This window comes from Salvelinus fontinalis, chromosome 27, assembly GCF_029448725.1.
Source record: "Salvelinus fontinalis isolate EN_2023a chromosome 27, ASM2944872v1, whole genome shotgun sequence".
Taxonomy (NCBI): domain Eukaryota; kingdom Metazoa; phylum Chordata; class Actinopteri; order Salmoniformes; family Salmonidae; genus Salvelinus; species Salvelinus fontinalis.
The window spans coordinates 25,956,590-25,980,236 of NC_074691.1; the positions used below are offsets into that span (position 1 = coordinate 25,956,590).

Below are 23,647 nucleotides of genomic sequence, written 5' to 3' on the forward strand. Positions count from 1 at the left end.
GAGTATCTGGTCAATAGAATGGATAATCTGTGCTATAATGCAATCATTACCCGTATTCGCCAGTGTAACAGACGTTTAAAACATCAGTTTAAGCATTGTGCCATTAGAACCAATAGCAAAACTGCAATAGTCAAATTATGATTCTTCTATAATATCCTACACCATCACATTGTGAATTGGTTGGGTTTCATGGAGGTTAAGACAACTGCCACAGCAAAGAAACGCATGTACAGGTTTATTTATTTTCAAGGCCACAGTATCTTGCCAGCACATCTGAGTGACTGAAGTAAAATGGTAATTTCTTTACAAAAAAAGGAAAGAGGAACATTATACAACAAGACAGACTTATAAAAAATAAAACACATATTTACAAAGGTTATTTTCATAGATTACAGTATAGCTTAGATTGAGTCACACACGAGGTTGAAATACAAATGTCTCGACTACAAATGTTTTTTTGTTTTTTTTAACATGTTATGCATAAGTTCCTCAAAAATCAGACATAGGAATCATTGAAAAACAGATGGGGAAGCAATCCATAAGGCAAACCAAAATATTCAACATGGTTGTGACAGTGTAGAAGTTACAGAAGATTTAAAGTGCTAATTCAGATTTTTTTTTAAATTCATAGGCCTGGAAACCAAGAGCGCATTTGAAAGACTGGACGCACCAACCATAGCTAAAATACAAAAAGTCTTTACAGTGGCATAGAAAGAACATTTACAGTGTTTTTGACATGAACAAACATGAATGTTGTACATCTCAAATTAATGATTTTCAGGGCCTATTGATAATGTCTAATTGGGCCAGAAAGTAATTGATCTGTTTTGTTGTCATGTTCATGCATGTTCATTATTTTGTAGGTTAAATCTAAGACAACACACCCCTACATTAATAAAGACACAGGGAGTGAAGTCATGAACAAACTGATACTGAAGAGAAAAAAAACAGACCTTCTCTATACCGTAATCTTCAAAAATTAGTGGTTTGATGATTAAATAACAAGAAATCAACTTTCCAGAACATAATAGACTTCATCAAAAATGCCTGACGTGTCACATTCACCCCAATATGGGGCTAACGTCCTATGTACCTGTACAACGGCTCAAACAGCAGTCAAACCTGCAGTACACATTCATACAGTACATTCATTTAATGTTTTGCTCAAAGATTTAGGATGTTGGGAAAACGGACTGTCCTTTAGGTGTAAGTTATTGTCTACTTTGTTGTGTTCCAGAGAAGGCAGATGAGTGCTAAAGCTAAGAGAGGGTTAACTCACACAGGCATAACTGTCCACGGTCATTTGGATTTGTGAACAGGCACATGCGGTGGTCTCAATGGGATTTCAGGACCTCTTTCCACAAATTAAAGCTTGAATCCTTAATTGAAACAATAACAAAGCGATTCCCCGCCTGTTTTTGTAAAAATAAAAAAAGCAGCTGAGGGACGGGCCTGGTGAAATGTAACCACTCAAATTTATAGAAAAAGCTATGGATGCAATGACTAACCATCCAAGACATAAAAAATGTTAACCGTGTTGAGGCTATACAGGGTTTGTTTACATTTACTTTGTTTACAAACATTGGAGTAAAACAAGCTTATATTTTGGGTTCTGATGAGGTACGACAGTTGAACTAAGCTCATGAGGCATTTAATTATAAGTTATATTCTTCAAGACTCAATGGATGCAGCAACTAAGGATTCTAGCTTTAAATGACAGTTAATGGCACATCTGTTAGGAGAATGATTCTCTTGCTCCTCTGGTTAGAGCTAGGCTGAAATGCAGCGTCATCGGAGTGGAAGGAGCGAAAACAAGTTGTGGACGCCATTTTAGACTACTACAGTATCGAGATGCACCAATGGAAACAGTGTGGAAATGCAGCCTTAGTCTCAGTTTCACTAGGCCTTATCAGACCTTGTTGTCCTCTTCCCACTGACAAGGCCCTTCACCGATACAGCGCGGGTCACATGTCGTGTTCCAGGCCGAGCCACAGCCTGTGGCGTTTTACCTGGGCTTCCTTTAGTCGTCGCTACAGGGCTAGTAACCTCAGCCCCTCCTCGTGGAGGTTGGGTTGGGCTGCCCTCAGTCTTCACCACAGGGATACCCCCCCCAGCACGAGTCCATCTCGCCGGGTTTAACCCAGCCCGAGTTACAGGGCTAGGAACCGCATCCCTAGTCACCTTGGCCGGACTAGAACCATCTCCAGCTCTCCGCACCTTGGGTGGCCTACCCCAAGTTGCAGGGCTACCGGCAGCACTCTTCACAGGCCTACCCCCAGCCTGAGTCACTCTGGCTGGGCTACCCCCAGGCCCAGTCGTCGCCACAGGGCTAGTAGTAACCCCAACCTGTGATACTTTAGGTTTTCTACCCCGCCTCGTAGGGCTTATGCTACGTTCCCTTGGTGTTAGTAGGATTTCACCACCCCCAGTGTTAGTGTCTCGACCTGGGGGTATTCTTGTGACTAAGGTAGGGTTACTAGCACTACCTGTGGTTTGTGTCACGTTGGCCTGGTCATTGCCACCGGTCATTACCACAGGGATATTCACCCCAATCCGCGATACTTTACGGGGCCGACCCCGCGGAGCAGGGTTAGTAGTGATATCTCCAGTTGGTGGTGTTCTGATGTCAGTTTGTGGTGTTTTTATGTCCAAGCGAGGCCTTCCACGTTTTCTCTTTAGTAGTTGAGCCTCTGAGCTGTCTGTCGAGCCTCCCTCTCCCTTTTGTGTCAACAAACCATCCTTTTCCTTTGATGTCACCAAGCCAACCTCTGCCTTCTGAATGATCGAGCTATCACTTTCCTTTGGTGTGACTGAGCTATCCTCTCCTTTTTGTGGGACCAAGCGATCAGCTTCTTTCTGAGACACCGTGCTATCCTGTTCTTTTTGTAGTTCTGAGCTATCCTTGCCCTTTAGTGTCACAGAGCTCTTCTTTCCATTGTGTTGGACCGGTCTATCCTTGCCCTTCCGCCCCACTATTATGCCCTGGTGTTCAGAGAGCGCCTTCACCAGTATGGCTGCCTCTCCCTTGGTCAGAGACAGGCCCCAGCCTCCAGCATCACTCTCACCCCCCATCTGCGGTTCCTCCAACGGCCTCCAGATGGCACTGTTTAGGGGAGCGATCTCCACAAGGGGACACTTCATACCAGAAAGCCTCTTGATTGAGTTTTTATTGATTAGTGACTTCTTCTTTTTGGGAGTTGAGCTGTTATCCTTCTCTGTGGAAATTTCTTCTTCCATGGATCCATTACAGACAGGGGCCTGTGGTTCCTCCTTACCTAGTTCTGGCCTCTCTGCTGGTGGGCTGTCGGAGGGCTGCTCAGCCTCTCCAGACACTCTCCCCGGGTCCTTTTCTGGGCCAGAGGCAGCTCTCTCCTTCTCCACAACCTCCTTGGCTGCTGAGGAGGTGGGGGTTAAGAGGGAGGTGACTGTTGGTCTCTTCATAACTTTCAGTGTGTAGACTGATCTTCCTGCTGTGGATAAAGGAAATACTCAACCGTTAGAATGAGACTCACAACAACATATTCTAGTCAGAATGCCAGTCTAACGATCATAACCCTTGGCACATTTTACCCATATAGTGGACATCAAAACAGTTATTACGCTCTTCCAAATCAGCATCGTTGATATTTCATATCTAGATATAGAACTTGCATAACCAATTAAAAAGAGTGTGAGACCAAATATGGGTGTCCTGTTCCTGTATGCGCTCACCTGGTTTGGAAGCACGAAGCATGGAAGCAGGAAGTATGATCTTGCCGCTCTTGGTGCGTAAAACAGCAGCCACTGGTTTCACAGAGCCACTAGCTGCTCCTGCCTGACCCAGAGAGCTAGCTTGAGACACCTGGGACACTGGGATATACAGATAAATATATTTATAAATAAGAGCTGTATCTAAATGGTTTATCAAAGTTAGCTAGCTAACTCATTGATCCTGCTTAGTGTCCATACTCCCTTGGGACACTGGGACACAGAAAAAGGTGAATCAGGTGCATAGGTGTAGGGATGGTACAAAAGCCTGCAGACACTAGCTATCTAGGGGGGCAGGCATGGCCATACCTCATAGCCTTTCTTGCAGTCAAATGACCAAATTGCCCTCTAGTGGCCTCATGGGTGGAACATTATTAATCAACATTTCAAAAAACGTGCAGAAAATCTGGATTTTCTATGTCAAACGGTTTTGTTATATTTTGTATTCTGTGATGTATAGAAAGTGTAATATTGGGATGAAACCTCAACAATGTAATACATTTAAACTATGACATGGTAAATGTGTCTTTGTTTTAAGACCATAAGCATGTGTGTGATGTGTATACTTTAGTTTCAAATTAGATTTGTTTAAGACTTCTAAGAAACACTCTGTGTGACCCTGATTTAGCCCACTACAGTAAAATGATCATTATTAAAAGGTGTCACAAATCCAAAGCTGTATCTGAATGTTTATTTAAGTTAGCTGGCTACTTCATTGATCCAGCTTAGTGCTATACCTCCTGTTGTCAGACAAAAGAAGCAGGTTATTATTACCTGTCATGGTGTTGGGACTAGGGGTGGAAGTAGAGGAGGTGGGGCTAGAGGTAGGGGGGACAGCTGCTCTCCTCTGGGCAGCTAGAGTCCGTTTCTTCTCCCAGATCTCCTTCAGCTTGGCCTTGATCAGCTCCTCTGGCTTTCCTACAATACAAATGAAAAAAACACACCAGAGTTCACATTAATATGCTTCTTGCAATCACATAATAAAAGCATCTCAAGTAAGTCAGTGTTAAGTAATGTTTAAGTAAGAAAGTGATTAAATAAGTGATAAGTAGCTCCAGTCAAACGCACCAGACATGTATGCGATCTCCTTGACATAGACAGTCTGGATCTCAGTCAGCATCCTCTTTTTCTCCTCCAGAGACTCAGAGTCCACCGACAGGGTACGAATCTCCTTCAGAGCCTGATGAAATAATACATGTTAAAATCATTTTTATTATTAACCATCTATACCAAAAAATGCAACAATGAAAAAGTTGAGTTTATTCATTAAAAGGATATGAAAATAATGTATAGTTCTTGTGTCTACCACAGTACAGCACAGGAGAAAATTAACCAAAACAAATAGCCGGTTACACAGCCACATAACATACTGTCCCATACCTGTGAGAGGAGGTGCAGCTTGGAGACCTTGGGGTCCAATTCTTCCATGAACAGCACCTGTTTGAGTCTGGTGAAGAGCTTCTGGTGCTCGCCGCGACGTAGCCTCTCGGTCAGGGTGCGGTTCTTACGACCCCCTCCCTCACCAGACCCTGACCCCTCCTCCTCTCTCATATCCCTCTGATGCTGCAGGGAACAGGAGTCAAAGGTTAAGGGTTGAGAGTTATTGAGCATTCGATTGGGTATTCCAAGGTATTCTTAGACCTCTTAAAGGGGAATGGAAACACTTTAGGAAGTAAAACTAAGCAAAGAGATTTATTCCATCCACTAATATTAAACATGTGCATTTGACATATACACCTCTATTTTTAGGATTTTGATATTGAACAATGTTTATTTGAGTTATGGGTAGCGCCATCTTGAATTGCCATAGTAGCGATTGACACCAATGCGTCATTGGCAGACTTGAGCAAATTGTGAGTTTTAGCATGGGACTGAAAGTGAATGTTGCCACCAGGAGGCGACTCACCCCACTGGACCTGAAAGGTTTCTCACAACTTTTGACAGCTTTGTCATTGAGATCAGGACAACAATATTAAGGTAAGAAACTGTGTACGATAATTTGTACATTTTAGAGTATTTTTTCCAATTGATGAGTATGTGAATTGCCAACAAGCCAAGTAGACAGTCAGCTAAAACGAAGCAAGGTAGCTAGCTAGTTGATTTAGCTCCTATCTTGTCTTGTCTTTTTGATGTAACTGTACAAAATAAAATTACCATATTGACAATTTGTAACCACGCCAGCCCAGGACCTCCACATTCGGCTTTGTCACATGTGAGACCAGCCACCCGGAAAGCTGATGAAACTGGGTTTGCACAACCAAAGAATTTCTGCACAAACTGTCAGAAACCGTCTCAGGGATGCTCACCAGGGTCTTGACCTGTAGTTTGGCTTTGTAACGGACTTCAGTGGGCAAATGCTTACCTTCGATGGCCACTGGCACGCTGGAGAAGTGTGTTCTTCACAAATTAATCCCCTTTTCAACAATACCAGGCTGACAGGAGTGTATGGCGTTGTCTGGGTGAGCAGTTTGCTGGTGTCAACGTTGTGAACAGAGTGCCCCATGGTGGCGGTGGGATTATGGTATGGGCAGGGATAAGCTACAGACAACGAACACATTTGCATTTTATCGAGGGCAATTTGAATGCACAGAGATACCGTGATGAGATCCTGAAGCCCATTGTCATGCCATTCATCCACCACCATCACCTCATGTTTCAGCATGGTCCCATATTTATGCTGTTAAACGGCAACTGCTCCGCCCACAACCGTAAGGCTCTCCAGAGGGTAGTGAGGGTAGTGAGGTCTGCACAACGCATCACCACCCGATGTCACAGGAAGGCCAACAAGATCATCAAAGACAACAACCACCCGAGCCACTGCCTGTTCACCCCGCTATCATCCAGAAGGCGAGGTCAGTACAGGTGCATCAAAGCAGGGACTGAGAGACTGAAAAACAGCTTCTATCTCAAGGCCATCAGACTGCTAAACAGCCATCACTAACATTGAGTGGCTGCTGCCAACGTACTGACTCAAATCTCTAGCCACGTAATACATTTTTTTTAATGTAATAAATGTATCACTAGTCACATTAAACAATGCCACTTTATATAATGTTTACATACCCTACATTACTCATCTAAAATGTATATACTGTACTCTATACTATCTACTGCATCTTGCCTATGCCGTTCGGATATCACTCATCCATATATTTATATGTACATATTCTTATTCATTCCTTTTACACTTGTGTGTATAAGGTAGTTTGTGAAATTGTTAGGTTAGATTACTTGTTAGATATTACTGCATGGTCAGAACTAGAAGCACAAGCATTTCGCTACACTCGCATTAACATCTGCTAACCATGTGTATGTGACCAATAAAATATGATTTGATTTGAAAAATGCACAGATCGTATTACATATGTTAAAGAAACTATCAGTAGTTCGAAAACTTGCCATCATATTTTTTGCCATGCTGCTTTGTTGACAATTCCAACCAACTTTCGCCCCAGACATTCAGCCGCCGTCGCTGTGATGTTTTAATTTATGGTTGGAAACCAGTCAATTTAGATCATTAACGCACGCAGTGTTCATGGTCTTTCAGAGAGTTTTGGGATTCAGCGATTTTTGGAAAATCCTGCAAGTGATGCAACAATGCCAATTTACAATTCCAGTTAGCTGGTGTTCCTAAAGCCTAGTGCTTTCATTCCCTTTAAAACTATGTTTTTTGCAATACATGAGAGCTAAGAACTTAACTAGACAGCTCCGTAAGAGGGCCTAAGAATACTGCAAAACAAGATGTTACTCTGCAGTTGTAATGGACAGATGGGAGAAGTCTTACCTTTTCTTTTGGTTTTGGTGCCGTTTCCCCATCCTGACTGGTTTTTCTGTTAGGAAAAAATATACATTTTATTAACCCCAGCTTCCTTGAGACAGTCTCACGCAAAATCATACAGCTAAATAGCCTACACAAACACACTCCAGTCTTACTGTGTGTGTTTGACAGCGGCCCTCATCTGAGCGATGGTGATTCCCTGTCTCCTCTCCTCCACCGTCTCGATGTCCACTGGTTCCTCCTCGTCCTCCTGGGGTGAGAGACAACAATCTGACTTTACAAAACACTACACTACAACTCAAACAAGTGCAACTGCAGTGAATGTTTACACACAGAATACAAAAATTACAAAAATCAAACCATCAAAAATTAAGCTCGCTTACGTTGGCATATTCATCACTGTCGGAATCCGAGTCATCCGAGGAATCGTCCGTGGAGTTTTCCGAATCAGAGTCCTCAACCTTAACATCAGGATGTCCGTTCTCATGCATTCTTAGAGTGGTAAACCGACTGAACTCAGTGTCTTTCTTCCATGATTCTGGGCTCCATAGTCCCGAGCCCTCCCCCACCTCCCCTCTCTCTGCATCACTCTCGTCCGACAGCATCTGCTCATCACAGGTCAGCTCATTGGGCTCCACGGGACAAGAGGTGTTGGCTTTGGCTGATCTACAGTCAGATTTAAGGTCCTTTGACTGAGTCAAACTCTGCTTTTTCTGGGCTAGAGCTGATCTGGAGTCAGATGTATTGGTATTGAACCCTGGGGTGTAGGAGTGGTCTTCGGTTTTAACTGGTGTCAATGCCAGAGGCAAGGGAGAGGAAGAAGAGGTTCCTCTTGGGTTCTTCTGTGCCTTTACCTCGCCAGGTCCAGCAGAACCCATGGCTGTGGTTCTGATTAGTTCAGGTAGCCGGGGAGCACCTCCTCCAGTACCTCCAGGCTTAGGGAGCTGGATGAGGGTGAAGCCCCCAGGCAGGGACACTCCAGCTGGGCCTCCCACGGTGCCCTGGCCTGGACCCCTAGAGCCCTGGTCCCCTGCAGTCGGAGGACAGATCCTGAAGGAGTAGGTCCCAGTCTGGCCCAGGAAGCTGGGGGTCTTCAGGGAGGAGGAGACAGTGAGAGACAAGGGGGAGGAAGAGGAGGAGGTCTGGGTTGGGGTGATGGCACCCAACTGGCCCATGATGAATTTGATGAGGGGAGCGTGGGGAGGGGGGTGGATGGAGGTGAGAGGGGGGGGAGGTGGGAATGTCTTGGGAGTGGACGGCTTGGTAGCAAAACCTGTTGGGACAACACAAGACATTAGAGGGTGTTGAGGATGTGGTTGTGCGTGTGTGCATGTGTGTGTGCGTGTGTACATTCATCAGTACATGAACTCACGAGTTGGCTTGTCTTGATTCTTGGCCTTTATGTGACGCATACGATTCAGAGGTACCAGCTTGATCAACTGTCCGTTGGGCTGACGATACATTTTACAGCCCTGGGAGGAGGAGACTGTCTGTAGGAGCATCTTTCCAGCAGGGGGCGATACACCAGGGGGCGATACACCAGGGGGCGAGCCTTGGGAGGTGCCTGGGGCAGGAGGAGGGGCCATGGGTACCAGGAGCAGGGGAGAGCCGACTGGGTCTTTAGGGTTTGTGGTGGTTTGACTGGTGGAGGTTTTGCCTTTAGATTTGGTGACACCTAGGGACCATGGTGGTCTGTACGGAGGAAGCCTGTTCTTCCCTGGAAACAGACCGCAGGGACAGTAAGAAAGAGAGGCCTTTTCTGAGAGAATACAGAACTATCGCCATCCTTGAACCATCAGGCTTCGGTTACTCTACTGTCTAATTACATCATAATTAATACAGTACAACAAAATGTGCAAGTGTAAAGGTTAAGTTGATAACTTCTACTTCAAGCCTCTATTGAGGAGCAGTGAAAGGATCTTACCTGCTGGTGTCTGGAATACTTTCTGGGCCAGAGCTACTTTCTTAGCCATAGCTATAATACTACTACTGCCTTGAGGAGCAACAGCAGTGGCTGCGGTCTTCAAGTGCCCAGCACCCACAGGTGTTTTCTTCGTCCTGGGGAAGCAGTTTAGAGACTTTTGAGGGGCCTTGGCTACAGAGCGCAACCTGCCTGTGACGAACGCAGCTAGCCGATTGGCCGGGTGCAGAGCTCCCATCTGCCCCAGCAGCAGTCTGGCCTGGGAGTAGGATTTACCGTTCACCTGGGGAGGAAGAAAAAGAAAGAAGCATAAGAATGGAGATAATATAGGCAGAACAGATGAACATAAAGAACAGCTTCCCTGTGGAGGATAGAGCTTTTCACAAAGTCTAGGTACAATTGTTAAATTAGAAATAACTCAGAGCTCCTCAATAAAAACAAACCACTACAAACTACACTTTATGGCTAGGTCTCTTTTCAAAAATTGATTTTAAAAATGTCCAAAATGGAGGTAAAGTGAACCTAATAAACCCACCTGGATTAGTCCTACAGCAGGGCAGGTTGGTTGTTTCTTCCTGGCTTTCAGTCTGCCTGCTGGCACTACTCCTGTCAGGAAGGGAGTCACTCCAACCTGCATCTCCGGCTCCTCAGGCTTAGGGATGCCCTCTTCCTCCTCGTCTTCATCACTGTCGTCACTACTGTGGTCTGTGACTTCACTATCAGATTCATCACTATCATCGGTATCACCGTCTTCAGCCTTGCTGATGCAGACCTTGAAGTAAGGAAGTGGATGATAATAAATCACACTAATGAGCATTCATTTGTCACTGATCAAGTTATGCATTTTAAATCTGAAACATGGAGCATTTCTGAACATTATGTATGACAGCCTGAGTTGGTCTAAATAACTGCTTCTTTAAGACAGGAACGGAAATGGCATGTTTACTGCTTCATTCTAAATGGTTATTATCCCCCCTACCTTGAATATGATGATGGTGCTCTCAGCCTTGCGTTTGTGTGTGTTTGAGAGGAGGCGGACGTGGTAGGGGCCAATGTTGAAGGGTTCGGACAGACGGTTCTGGGTCATACGTCGACACAGAACCCCCAGGACCAGTTTCCGGTGCTGGTCCCAGTTACACTCTGACTGGATCTCCAGCTGCCTAGTGGGCTCAGGAACTTTAGGCTTCTTGGCCTGGGTGGAGGGACTTTTCACTCGTACTACTACAGGGGGAAAGGTCACAGGTTAAGGGTTTCGGGGTAAACAGATTAAAACACAACATCTTGAACGGCCTCTTAAGAACTGTGGTGAGCAGTGATTCTGTGTTCCATCTTACCTGGTTTATTTGGAGGTGAGAGGATGGCAGCGATAATTTTCTGCAAAGACAAGAACATTTATAAATGACATTAACTGAGAGGGACTCAGACTAGCTTGGTTACTCCTCTTCCATAGCAAAATGTTTGTCTGCCCCTAGTGACTAGATTAACTTCCTAAATCAGTGATCGCCAACCTTTTCTGAATCAAGATCATTTTCGCAGTCAAAAAGCAAGCCGAGATCTACCGCTCAGAATTGATTTAATACATGACTTTAAAAAATGTAAGCCTATGCAACATTAACCTAATAAAACACTTAGGTAGGAATGAGGTTTGTGCAGTAGGCCTAATACATTATCACAGCATATTGGCTATATGCCTGGCCTGCCAATATTGTTCTTCTCAAACCATATTATATTTCAAAACTCAAGCTTTGATAACAAAATAGATCAGTTGGTGAGGCACAGCGGAGCATAAATTTAAACAAGCTTTTTTATTTTACTGGACTGATGGTACCTGATGGTCAGTCTCGGTGGAGGTAGAGAGAGCAGCAGAGGGTCTGCCTCTCACGGTCCCTGCTCTCCTCTTTCCTCCAGTGAGACTGACCAGAGAGGGGACACCGTCTTCCACCTGATGATCGAGTCTCACTGCATCTGCCTCATGCACAAATTCATGTTGTTCTTATGACCAGAGAAAGTGAAATATTCCTCGATATTTAAATAGACACGACGAGCTGCTAATAATAAAAACGCAGGCCTATCGATACGCTGCAGAGCGAGTAGAAGTAGGGAGAAGCGTGTTTTATGTTTCACAATAGTGTTGAATCAAAACAGCGTTGACAGTGCTGAATAAAAACATGAAGTCACTCATAAAAACAGCGGCTGTTTGCTGTATTCTTTGACAATCTCTCTCTGGTCATGGTTTTAAAAAGTTCTGAAATCTCACGTAGGCTAGTATCAAACTTCGGTGTGGGGTCATGGAAGCTGTCGGCGTAATGATTTGAGCCATCTGATTGGCCAGCACAGTAGGCACAATTGATTTAGTCACAGCGCTCCTGGACCGCCGGGTAGGCTGAGTTTGTGCCTTCAGGCAAATTAAAATGGTTCACAATGGGAACACTTTGCCTACACAGCGTGCAGGGCTTCTGAATCAAGTCCACCTACGGCCAGCAGCGCAAGACAGGAAAACAAATTATGGGAGCACAAGACTTTATCATGGGCTTTTCCACAGAAATGTTCGATGACTGACTAGGAAAGCCTTGAAGATAGACCAGTCGATCGCACTCCTTAATGCATCTACTCCGACAATAAATATTTAGTGTGTGTGTGTCCTGTGCCTCACCTTTCTGCTGCTGGGGATGATGGAACTATTATTGTCCTTAAAGAGGTGGACCTGTGGCGGCAGCACCTGGGGCGGCGGTTGACTGTTAAACTCTCTGACTCTGGCGCACGTCATCATACTCTCAAAGTACTTGTAGACTGGGTCCTTGTCCTCCTCTCGCAGCTGCAGATTGCGCACACACACACACATTCCTTCATAACTTTTTCATATACAACTTTTGTCAAATCAAGGTTTCCATCATATCACTACAGTTGAGTAATTTAGGGTGGTAGTTTGACACTATATGATGTGTCTAAAATGTTCCCCCATTCCCTGCATAGTGCACTACCAGGGCCCACAGTATACTATGACAGAGGAATTTACCTCGGGGGTGAGACGAGGTACGTAGCGCTTGGGACCAGGGTTGTAGATTCTGGTTAAAGGCTTGATGGGTATGTTGGGGGCAGGTTTGGGGCTGAAGAGGGGTTCGGGGTCCACCCCTGATGCGCAGTCCCACAGGGTAGAGACACAGACCCCTCGATTGGGCTGGACCTCATGCTCCACGTTAGACACAGCTGGGCAGGGAGAGGAGAGGAGAAGACACTTTCATTAGCTTGTTCAAGTTGGTGCAATGTGTTATTCATTTGGTCAATAGAGAATATAATACAACTCTCACAAGTCCCCAATTGCACCCTGGGTATGAACTTACTGTAAACAGGCAGTGTCTGGTGCTGGCCGTTCTCTGCTGCTGTGGTCTGTTTGGTGATCCTGCGTTTAAAGCAGGAGCAGCCCAGCATACAGTCAGGTCTGTAACAGTGGAGCGGACCCCTGGACACCCGGGCCAAGCTGGAACACACACACCCCAGCCTGCAGAACTCAGAACCACACTCTGGACTGTCCACTGGACTGGCCTGGGGGGCACGGCTCTTAGGGAGACCCTGGAGGGCAATGACAATGAGGAGAGAGACCATCAGAAAATGTGTGTGCGTGTCTATAAACTAAGTCCTACCTGCGCAGTGAGCAGTGCCATCAGGGCTCTCTCCACTCTCTCAGTAGTGATGTGTGTTCTATCGTGTCCTTGGTAGAAGGTGGCATCTTCCATCTCCATCATTCTTAGCTGGATCTTAGAGAGACCAACCAGTCTGAGCTGTTTCTTAGAGAGGCCAGTCAACCCGCTGGAGAGGCCTCTCCCTGGGCTGGAGTCCCTTCTCACGGCCCCCTGACCTGGAGGAGACCTGGAGGTACGAGGAAAATGTTTAATGAAAGGCTTTATTGTCCATTTTAGGGTAAAAAAGGAAACTTGTTGTAGGCTTACATTAGACAGGATCAATCCCAAATATCTACATAACATCCAAACTATGAAAACAATTGACATTACTGGCATTTCAGACCAATTTCATATTGCTTTGGGACAACAACAAATATAGATGTGTAAACGATATGATTTGGCATGGGTATAGCATGTCTTTAGTGACATTTCCTTACCGTTGCGCAGTAGGAGGGCTGGTGACTTTAACCCCAGCTGTAGCTTTAGCAGCAGTAGTTTTGTTACTGTTGGTGACCTGGATGGGCCGTAGCACAGAGGAAGATCTGGCTTTGCCCTGGGCTGGTGTCATATGGTGCTGTTTGCCCTGTGCTGGTGTGGGTTTGTGTTTGGCTGCTTTAGGAGGGGTCCTGTTGATGGGTGGAGGGGGTTTCTTTAGAGCTGCGTAGAGGAGGGGTTTCCGAGAGAGGGGGCAGGGTCTACAGAAGGCGGGGGGCGGGGGGGCACGTGTCTTCAGAACGCTGTCGAGGGTCCGCACGTAGCTGGTGCTGGTCACAGGCAGCTGATAGGCCACGGAGCCCAGCGGTTTGTGGGAGAAGGCAGCAGCGCGGTCGCTGATTCGCTGGGCCTCGCTCTCCAGGTATTGGTCGAGCATTTCGCTGCAGAAGGCCGAGCGGTTGGGGTTGTGGTTCTTAGAGGTCTCTTTGGTCCTGATGAACTTGTCCCTCCAGCCCTTGATCTTGGTCAGGTCACTGGTCTTCCCCGTCCTGGAGACAAAGGACCTGCTTCCATCTGCACAGCGAAGAGACAAGACCGTTAGAGAAGAGATACGGTCCCAATTCAAAATCAACCTCTAGACCCTTCACCTAGCCTCTACCTCTCTGGTGTTTGGAGACTAAGTAGAGCCATCATCATATTGCACTTATCCAGTCCCTTCAGATCTGCAAATACTGACAGGATTGGGGCTTGTGGGTTATCATCAGACCAAATAATAACCTCACCCATTAACACTCCCCCATTCTACCACAGTGGTGGGAGTCATATTACTAGGGCTAATTCTGAGTGTTTAAGTTGATGTAAATCCCATAATTGCCTTGCCTTATTATCTGCCTGACTGACGAGGGGGTTCAATGTGGATGATGACAGTAAACTGGCTATGAAGTGGTCAGTGACTGATGTATTAAACTAGCTGAGCCATGCAATTGAAAAAGCGCTATCATCTTTCAAGTGTAATTCATTTACTACTAGGCTAGGCAGTCACATTTCTCAATCAGGAAATAATAACATGTCTATTAATACGTCCCCTTGTTGGCAACCACGACATCATCCCTACGGCGGCCACGAAATCATCCCTACGGCCGCCACGACATCATCCCTACGGCCGCCACGACATCATCCCTACGGCCGCCACGACATCATCCCTATGGCCGCCACGACATCATCCCTACAGCCTCTACCTATGGCTCTACTCAAAAACCAGTAATAACTCAGTAAAAATAAATAATACGTTTTGTGTTGGTGTCCCATATAATGATCACTGGAGAGCTTTAAGATATGAGTTTCAACCATTTTTAGAAACAACCAGTATCTCACTGCCGTTTTGCAGGTCTTATTGCTCCTGTATGAGGCCTACATCGCTAGTAAATTACCCATCACTTAAGTGTGACTCACCAGTGGAGGTAGCGCTGCCCAGCCCAGTGAACACAGGCGGAGACAGCGGTAGACGCACCCCCAGATACTGTAGATCGATGGCCAGTCCTGGGTCCAGGGAACTCAACTTCAGCCCAACTATAGGTAAGGGGAATAACACACACATTATCAATGGTGAACATTACTGTGAAATATCTAACTATCTTAGATGGAGAGGGAGGAAGAGAGAGAAATACAGAGTGCATGCGTGAGTGTGTGTTGTCCACTCACCCTCCTGTAGGACAGGGTGGATGACCTGTCTGTATTTGAGTGTGTTCAGGTCTTGCAGTAAGATAGTCTGCAGACCTGCAATCTTCTCCTCAACACTCTCCAGTACTGCACACACACACAGGTTAGAAAATAATAGAATAGACCGGTGTGTCATCATTATTGGAGACTTTCAGAAATGCATGCTGTATTGTGAATGCCAATCAGTGAAAACAGTAGTGGGTGTTGATGTTCTATTTTGTGTCTCCAGCAGGTCTTGTTGCCAAGTACACTGTAATTGACAAGCCCCAGTAGAATAGAACTTCTTCGCTCCCACTTACCAGTTTTCTCTGGCTGTTCCTGAGTGACTGGTGATGTGTTATTGGATGGCATGTCCTCCACATGGACACCAAGAGCTTCCTGTGACACAGAGGAAGAGATGACCGTGTCAATACTGTCTGCACCTTCAGCAAAGTGAAACAAAGTTTCCCTCCTATATTTCCGACTCTGGGGTTTCTAAATTAACATTTCCGGATGTCTGAAATTCCTATTTCCCATAACTCTGACCGCACACAAGTGTCGTGTTTTACCTTGGAAGTGAAGGACACAAAAAGTAGACCCTCCACGTCATCCAGTTCTGGTTGCATAGCAACAGGTATCGGGCTGCTAGTTGCAGTGACAGCCGCTGTCGCCGCCTTAGTACCCTTAGAGACTTTTCCGACACTGCCCCACCGATTGCCCCCCGGTTTACGCCCCTTCTTCCATGGCTTAGGGACGGCAAAGGGGGACGCGGTGGGGGTCAGAGGTGAGGGGGTAGGAGAAGGCTTCGGTGCAATCTTTTGAGGTTTGGATGTTTTAGGGGTTAAGCTCGCAGCCTTGTCCTCTTGAGTTTCTGTAAGCGAAATGGGTGCGGTCATGGTTGGTTCTAGAAGCGGAACCTTCTGTGAAGGCGGAACCTCAGACTCCATTGGTTCTACAGTGGAAGGTTTTAAAGGTTTTGAACAGCTGTTGGTGTGTAACACAGTAGACTGTGAAGTATTCTGAGGGATAGCAGTCAGGCTGGCCTGTATGGAGGGGTCCATCCCAGCACCCAGTCTCTCCCCCCCAGCCCCCGGGCTGTTCTCTGACCTGGAGGCTCCTGAGGGCAGGGCTAGCTGGGCTCGGAGGTACTGCCTGTGGAAGACATGGTCACTGTCACTGTAGTCCAGATCTATCCCCTCTTCACTGGCAGACACATTAGTCTGATTGGCATCTGAATCTGCTGTACCAGGAGCTACTTTCCTCAACTTCCCTGAGACTTCAGCCCCCACAGGGTGAGTTGTAGGGAGAGAACGTTTCTTCATGCTACAAGACAATAGGGGGTGCAGATGAACAAAAATATATTAGCGGTGTATCAAGAACGAATGGAAAACGGAAGAGCAACAGTAAAACACTAACATTCAGTGAATTGTAAGGAAAACACTGGAATTATAGTACAACACGATAACAGAAAGCTTCACTCACCTGATATCAGCCACAACATCGTTTACAGTCCCAATATGCTCAGTCCCCTCACCACCATTGGACCTAACAGAGCTACGACTAGGGGAGCGGATATCTCCCTTCCCCGCATGAGGGTGCTCTGGCCTGGGCTTTGCGAGGCGCGGGCTGCCGCTGTCCTCCCGGAAGCCCTTAGCAAAGGGGTTATAATCTATCTTCAGCTGGGTGATCCTGGTGTTCTGGTACGACGTCACTGCATAGAACTCGGTCTGCGGGAACGTGAAGGTCATGACCTCCGGGCCGAGGAGCTGGAGGTCAAGCAGCTTAGGGTCAAAGCCAAGGTCGTCTCCATCTGCGACGGGGATAACGTGTAAACTGGGCCTGTAGCGGTGCATGGAGTGCAGCAACACATGTCCCTCCTGGTCCAGGCAGTGGTTAGTCAGTTTGAGTTTATAGAAGGAGACCAGGCTGGCCATCCAGACCTTCCCCAGGGCTGATGAGTCCTGGTGGGGAAAGAGTCGGCATGAGGCCTGGGTGTGTGGTTCTCCAGGACCACTGGGTTCCCACTCCTTCAGGTTCCAGCGATGGCGGTACGTGTCGACGGGGGTGATTGACAGGACCAGGCAGTAACGACGTGTTGGTTCCAAACCCGTCAGGCGGTAGCGGCAGTAGGGAAACATGCGCCGGCCCTGTTTGGTGAGGATCATCTCGGTTCCACAGCAGTGGAACTCCCTCCAGACATTGCTGTTCTCCAGAGTGACCCCCACACTACCACATGAGCTTATCGCTGAGAGGCCTCCCTCCTCGGGCTGCAGGCCTCCGGGGGCTGGGCCACTGGCAGCAGATGATGAAAATGGTGAGGGGAGGGCTGGGTTGGCACCAGTGTTTGTTACGGTGGCAGCTGCTGATAAAGATGCTGATGCTATGGGTGGGTTAGCTGGCTTAGCATCAGAGTTTATCCCACTATCTATGGGTACGGCTATGGTTCCACTCGCTTGGTTCCACTCCATGGCATCAGTGGATAATGTTATTGCTAAGTTCACGTCACTGTGTATGGATGATGCCATAGCTAGGTTGACTTCAGTGTTTGTTATGGTGTCAGTGGATGAAGTCATGGCTATGCTGGTTAAGCTTGCATCCTTGTCTGTCATGGCTACAGCTTGCACCTCCACCCCATCCTCGTTGGCCAGGCCTGGCTCCATGGTGACGCTGTCAAATGGGATTGATGTGGTGACAGAGGTAGTAATGGCCGAGTCCTCTACACTCTCCTCCATTACAGTAGGGTCCTCCATAGATGGGACAGAGTAAACGGTGTATACTATTCTTCTTCACTTAAACAGTTTTATAAAAAGCACCTTAAGTTATTTTCAGTCGACATCCTGGAATAATGAAAAAATAATGTTACGTTAGAAAAATGTCTCATGTCAATGGCCAGATAGTGAACCAACTAACAACATGTAAGGACGTGTCTAAATCAATTATTACAGCATAATATATATGTTGGGAAATTGTAAGAAAAACATGGAGATGAAATAAGATTTGAATTTATCAAAATACATTGTTTTCAGATGTGTGACCTTTCATGTGAAGTTTAGTGTCACCCAAAAGCAGTAGGCCGATTCCTAAAGCTTGGACTTTATCCGAGACCACACATTACATACATTTTCTGTTTATCAGCTTGTTTTTGGAATTTTCTTGAACAATGGCATTGTATTCATGCAATGTGTCATTCAAGTGTAGCAGATGAGGTTGGTCAGCTCACTAGGCTCTCTTCAATGGTAAGTTGCCATAGGCTTTAGTTCAGATGGATAACACAGTCTTGAGTTGGGTCCTATGGAACAAAATTGATTAGCCTAGTTACTAGCTTAAGTTACATAGATGCTAGGCCTATATTAAAAAACGTTATCTAAACTGATTAGGTTAAATTAGCCTAGCTAAACGTTTAGGCTAACGTTACAACAAGATTTCCCTGTGCAGGTTAAAATGCAATTATGACATTAACTGGAATGTCCTTGTCAATTTAAGTTCAGAAACAATACAAATATCACGACTTCCTTTCATGTAGCCTATAGAAGTGTTTATTGGAGGTGTTACCGTTATTATTTGTTAAATATGGTTATTCCAAATAATATTTCCATCTCAACAATCAAACCAGTATTATTTTCCATGAGCTTTAAATCGTGTATTTCTTCAAAAACACATGCCAGTGTCGAGTATAAAAGTTGCTTGACAACACCCCTCGTCCTCTCCTCCCCAAGCCTTGTTGTAGGCCTCCAGATATTTAGCCAGCAAGTTAAAAAGTTGGACATTCACTGACGCCTACCTTCCACCACCGTATGGCGTGTTGCGCTGTTTGGAGAGCAATAATAACAGTGCAAACTCCAACTGTTGCGTGCCGTCGTCGAAACAAAAGGCCTCGAAATAATCTTCGAGCGTGCACATAAATTCGCAAATGGAGGCCGCCGAAGCCACGCAATGTAGCATAGCATCGACCATGCACACAGGCTACCAAGGCGCATGCACAACATCAACCCTCAATGGCGCGTGATTTCCCACGCCAGCGCGAGGAAAAGCGGGAGTCCATCCCGAGGATCTCTGCCACCTCGAGTCCAATTCGTGGCCTCGAACAACTCCGGCGAAAAGTCTGTGCAATAAATAACAAATACACAAATTGACTCTACCTTTGTGAATCGTGCAGGAATCGGATAGCGAACTGTCTGTTGTGACTCTTCGGATCTTGTGCATGTCCGTCCACTTCCAGACTATCTCTCACTCCTTTCGAACATCTATCTACACATTCTCACTCCACGGAGACACACACACACACACACACTCAAAACACACACATCCGTGCTCGGGGTGTGACGTAAGTCACCATGGCGGCACACACACTCAGGTTCGGTCCGTGTGTGTTGCGCAGGCTCCCTCCAGAGGTTTAGCGGGCAGTTATTTCTTCGGTGCAGCCGCCACAAAAAAAGCAGAAAATACGATTCAATCTTCAGTACAGCTGATAACGCGGAAAAAAACGTTTAGCCTATCTGCTCTGTTTTGAACACCTCCATTGGGGGAAATGGCAATTTTAGCCTGTATTCCTGCTGTAGCCTATTTGTGTGTGTGTGTATATCTGCCTGTCTGTCTGATGGTTGGACGTCTGCCTGATATTTGGTCTGCCTGTCTGACTTATGATCTCTGTCTTGATCTGTCTGTCTGATGATGGTCTGTCTGTCTGTCAACAGCTAAGTTACAAGTTATATTTTCACTAGTACGCTATAGTCTACCCTCAACTTGATAGGCCCATGGGCTGTGGTTATAACAGGCTATGCCATCAATACACTGAATAATACATATAAACATATTTACCATATGGGACAGGAGCCAATAGACAGCCTATGCTATTATTTTCCCATGTCAAAGTGTTTAAGTTGTTACATTGTTGTAGCCAAACTGCAATGTCAGAAAGTTCCAAATGTAGCCAAATACAATGTTACAGTAGGCTAGGCTAGTGTGATAGAAATGATGCGATTTGTAAAATAGCCTAGTTATTAAAAGTCAATATTGACCATCCAGTCTATCAATCCCGTCCATGGTTACTGCTGTGAAATATAAAAGCTCACAGCGCAAATTGTTACAACTTAAACCACCCAAACTGTTAGCAACAATTGTAGCCCTATGTGAACGCGTTAGTCTGCATGGTTTATGCCCCGTATTTTTATATCAGTACCAAATATGACATTTTGTTAATGTTATTTCAGCGCGAGTGACAATGGTTCATATTTTGTGTTCAATTTGTAACTTCTATCCTATATATGCTCTTATATGCGCCATTGTTGTCATTTTTTCGCACTGGAATAACATCAACAACGTGATTCCTGACTCCTCAGCCCACCTCGGGGGGAGTGAAGGACAAGGAGCCCAGACACAGGACTCCAGGGCCAGCAGAGTATTACAACCTATTGCCGCCTTCGACAGGCTGTGAGGGCCGCAACAACAATTTTCTTTCTAGGTTAGAACACTAAAAGGAATTAGAGACAAAGCGCTGCCTCAGACATCTACATCCTGTCATCCTAAAATAAATAGCCGGCAAACACCTTTCGGACTATTGGGGGCTATTTTGTGAATGCTTCGAATAGTCAATCGTTTATAACATTTCGAGTGTCGGTGTAAGCATGCTTAAACACTTCCCTATTGGACTCACATACAGGCCTCACCCGCACGTTTGATGAATGTTTTAAAAGACAAAAACGACATTTCAGATCTACTAAATATCAAAATAATATTTGCATCTAAATTATATCGGGAATGAGGAATCATGAGAAGCAAAAACGAATGAGTGGTCTTATAATAGTGGCGACGTGTGTATGGCATAAACCTCACAACAACAATAACAACATCAAGACGCATTAGGGAAATACAAGTAGGCTAGTCTATTCTATTGTAATTCGGCATTGAACTAAATAATTGTGTCTATTGAAATAAATCGTTCATGATTATCAATCAATAATCATCACTACTATTGATGATTAATCACTGATTATTTCAACAGGATTTGAGCAGTTATTTTGAGTTAAAACGAGTCTGAAGCCGACATACGTTTTTTTTGTTAATAAAAATTCCCTGTCTGACAATAGATATTATATGACTGTGATGTAGTTTAGATTATCATGTTGAGTTGAAAACCTATTGTGAGTGGAGTGAGAAATGAGATGACTTGAACCTTTACCCTTTCTGCACAGTACAGCCTGTAACTCCTGTAACTATGGACAGATCAATGAATCTAAATCACTCTATTCCTTATTTATTTGAGATGCAATTCATCACCAGTTAAAATTGCTTAGAATGTAACAACATGCATGTCAAATATTTATATTTACACAATGAATATAGTCAGTTGTTCCTCCAAGTGTGCTACTGATCAGATTTGTTTCAAACAAACATAAAAATGTGTTACTAGTAAAGCTATCCTCTTACAAACATTTTGACCCTGGTTTCCACACAAAAGATCCATTTCCTAACTACTTCTGAAAATGTTTTAGAGAAGTATAGAATATTCCCTATTCTATACAGTTATTGCACTCCTAACACATCATGGTGGATAGTTCCCAATATGATTTTATTTAACAATTTAAAATACATAAAATGTTGCAGCAGGCAACCGATACATATACAAAACTTGTTGAGGTTACATAAACAAAAAGTCAAGACTTATTTTCATTGTTGTCAAGTGTCATGTGCACTCTGTGTCATACATTCAATCATAGACAAAGTTCAATGTTATATATACAGTTGAAGTCGGAAGTTTACATACACTTAGGTTGGAGTCATTAAAACTCATTTTTTCAACCACTCCACAAATTTCTTGTTAACAAACTATAGTTTCGGCTAGTCGGTTAGGACATCTACTTTGTGCATGACATGTCATTTTTCCAACAATTGTTTACAGACAGATTATTTCACTTATAATTCACTGTATCACAATTCCAGTGGATCAGAAGTTTACATACACTAAGTTGACTGTGCCTTTAAACAGCTTGGAAAATTCCAGAAAATTATGTCATGGCTTTAGAAGCTTCTGATAGGCTAATTGACATCATTTGAGTCAATGGGAGGTGTAACTGTGGATGTATTTCAAGGCCAACCTTCAAACTCAGTGCCTCTTTGCTTGACATCATGGGAAAATCAAAAGAAATCAGCCAAATTGTGGACCTCCACAAGTCTGATTCATCCTTGGGAGCAATTTCCAAACGCCTGAAGGTACCACGTTCATCTGTACAAACAATAGTATGCAAGTATAAACACCATGGGACCACGCAGCCCTTATACCGCTCAGGAAAGAGACGCGTTCTGTCTCCTAGAGATGAACGTACTTTGGTGCGAAAGGTGCAAATCAATCCCAGAACAGCAGCAAAGGACCTTGTGAAGATGCTGGAGGAAACAGGTACAAAAGTATCTATATCCACAGTAAAATGAGTCCTATATCGACATAACCTGAAAGGCCGTTCAACAAGGAAGAAGCCACTGCTCCAAAACCGCCATTAAAAAAAGCTAGACTACGATTTGCAACTGCACATAGGGACAAAGATTGTACCTTTTGGAGAAATGTCCTCTGGTCTGATGAAACAAAAATAGAACTGTTTGGCCACAATGACCATCGTTATGTTTATAGGAAAATGGGGGATGCTTGCAAGCCGAAGAACACCATCCCAACCGTGAAGCACACGGTTGGCAGCATCATGTTGTGGGTGCACTTCACAAAATAGATGGCTGCATGAGGTTGGAAAATTATGTGAATATATTCAAGCAACATCTCAAGACATCAGTCAGGAAGTTAAAGCTTGGATCTTCCAAATGGACAATGCCCCCAAGCATTCTTCCTAAGTTGTGGCAAAATGGCTTAAGGACAACAAAGTCAAGGTATTGGAGTGGCCATCACAAAGCTCGGACTTCAATCCTATAGAAAATTTGTGGGCAGAACTGAAAAAGTGTGTGTGAGCAAGGAGGGCTACAAACCTGACACAGTTACACCAGCTCTGTCAGGAGGAATGGGCCAAAATTCACCCAACTTATTGTGTGAAGCTTGTGGAAGCCTACCCGAAACGTTTGACCCAAGTTAAACAATGTAAAGGCAATGCTACCAAATACTAATTGAGTGTATGTAAACTTCTGACCCACTAGGAATGTGATGAATGAAATAAAAGCTGAAAAAAATTATTCTCTCCACTATTATTCTGACATTTCACATTCTTAAAAAAATAATCCTAACTGACCTAAAACAGGGACTTTTTACTCGGATTAAATGTCAGGAATTGTGAAAAACAGAATTTAAATGTATTTGGCTGAGGTGTATGTAAACTTATGACTTCAACTGTATATATATATATATATATATATATATATATATATATATATATATATATATATACATATACACAC

General features: G+C 44.8%; 1 protein-coding gene across 2 annotated transcripts; it reads right to left on the reverse strand.

The window, feature by feature from the left end:
• Positions 1–954: 954 nt before the first annotated feature.
• On the reverse strand, positions 955–19,894 carry LOC129825354 (MAX gene-associated protein-like). Of its 2 annotated transcripts, none has more exons than XM_055885389.1 (24): positions 19,399–19,894; positions 16,742–18,096; positions 15,829–16,582; positions 15,580–15,658; positions 15,263–15,367; positions 15,014–15,130; positions 13,564–14,134; positions 13,088–13,313; positions 12,788–13,016; positions 12,463–12,653; positions 12,100–12,261; positions 10,781–10,820; positions 10,426–10,667; positions 9,982–10,218; positions 9,450–9,729; positions 8,898–9,242; positions 7,909–8,798; positions 7,681–7,775; positions 7,532–7,577; positions 5,128–5,310; positions 4,816–4,927; positions 4,522–4,665; positions 3,712–3,849; positions 955–3,470 (listed from the first exon to the last, which is right to left on the reverse strand). In XM_055885389.1, the coding sequence occupies exons 2-24, from the start codon at positions 18,007–18,009 to the stop codon at positions 1,900–1,902; spliced, it is 8,025 nt and encodes a 2,674-aa protein (XP_055741364.1). In that variant the 5' UTR covers positions 18,010–18,096; positions 19,399–19,894; the 3' UTR covers positions 955–1,899. The 2 variants fall into 2 exon arrangements, with proteins under 2 accessions (XP_055741364.1, XP_055741365.1); XM_055885390.1 differs by lacking the exon at positions 19,399–19,894 and adding an exon at positions 19,041–19,383.
• Between the last annotated feature and the right edge of the window lie 3,753 nt (positions 19,895–23,647).

Excerpts from the sequence above, each read along its gene's own strand:
- LOC129825354 (XM_055885389.1), bottom strand. The coding sequence starts at position 18,009 with ATGGAGGACCCTACTGTAATGGAGGAGAGTGTAGAGGACTCGGCCATT. Across the intron at positions 16,583-16,741 it reads GATGTTGTGGCTGATATCAG|CATGAAGAAACGTTCTCTCC; the intron begins GTGAGTGAAGCT and ends ATTGTCTTGTAG. Across the intron at positions 12,262-12,462 it reads TACCTCGTCTCACCCCCGAG|CTGCGAGAGGAGGACAAGGA; the intron begins GTAAATTCCTCT and ends CGCAATCTGCAG.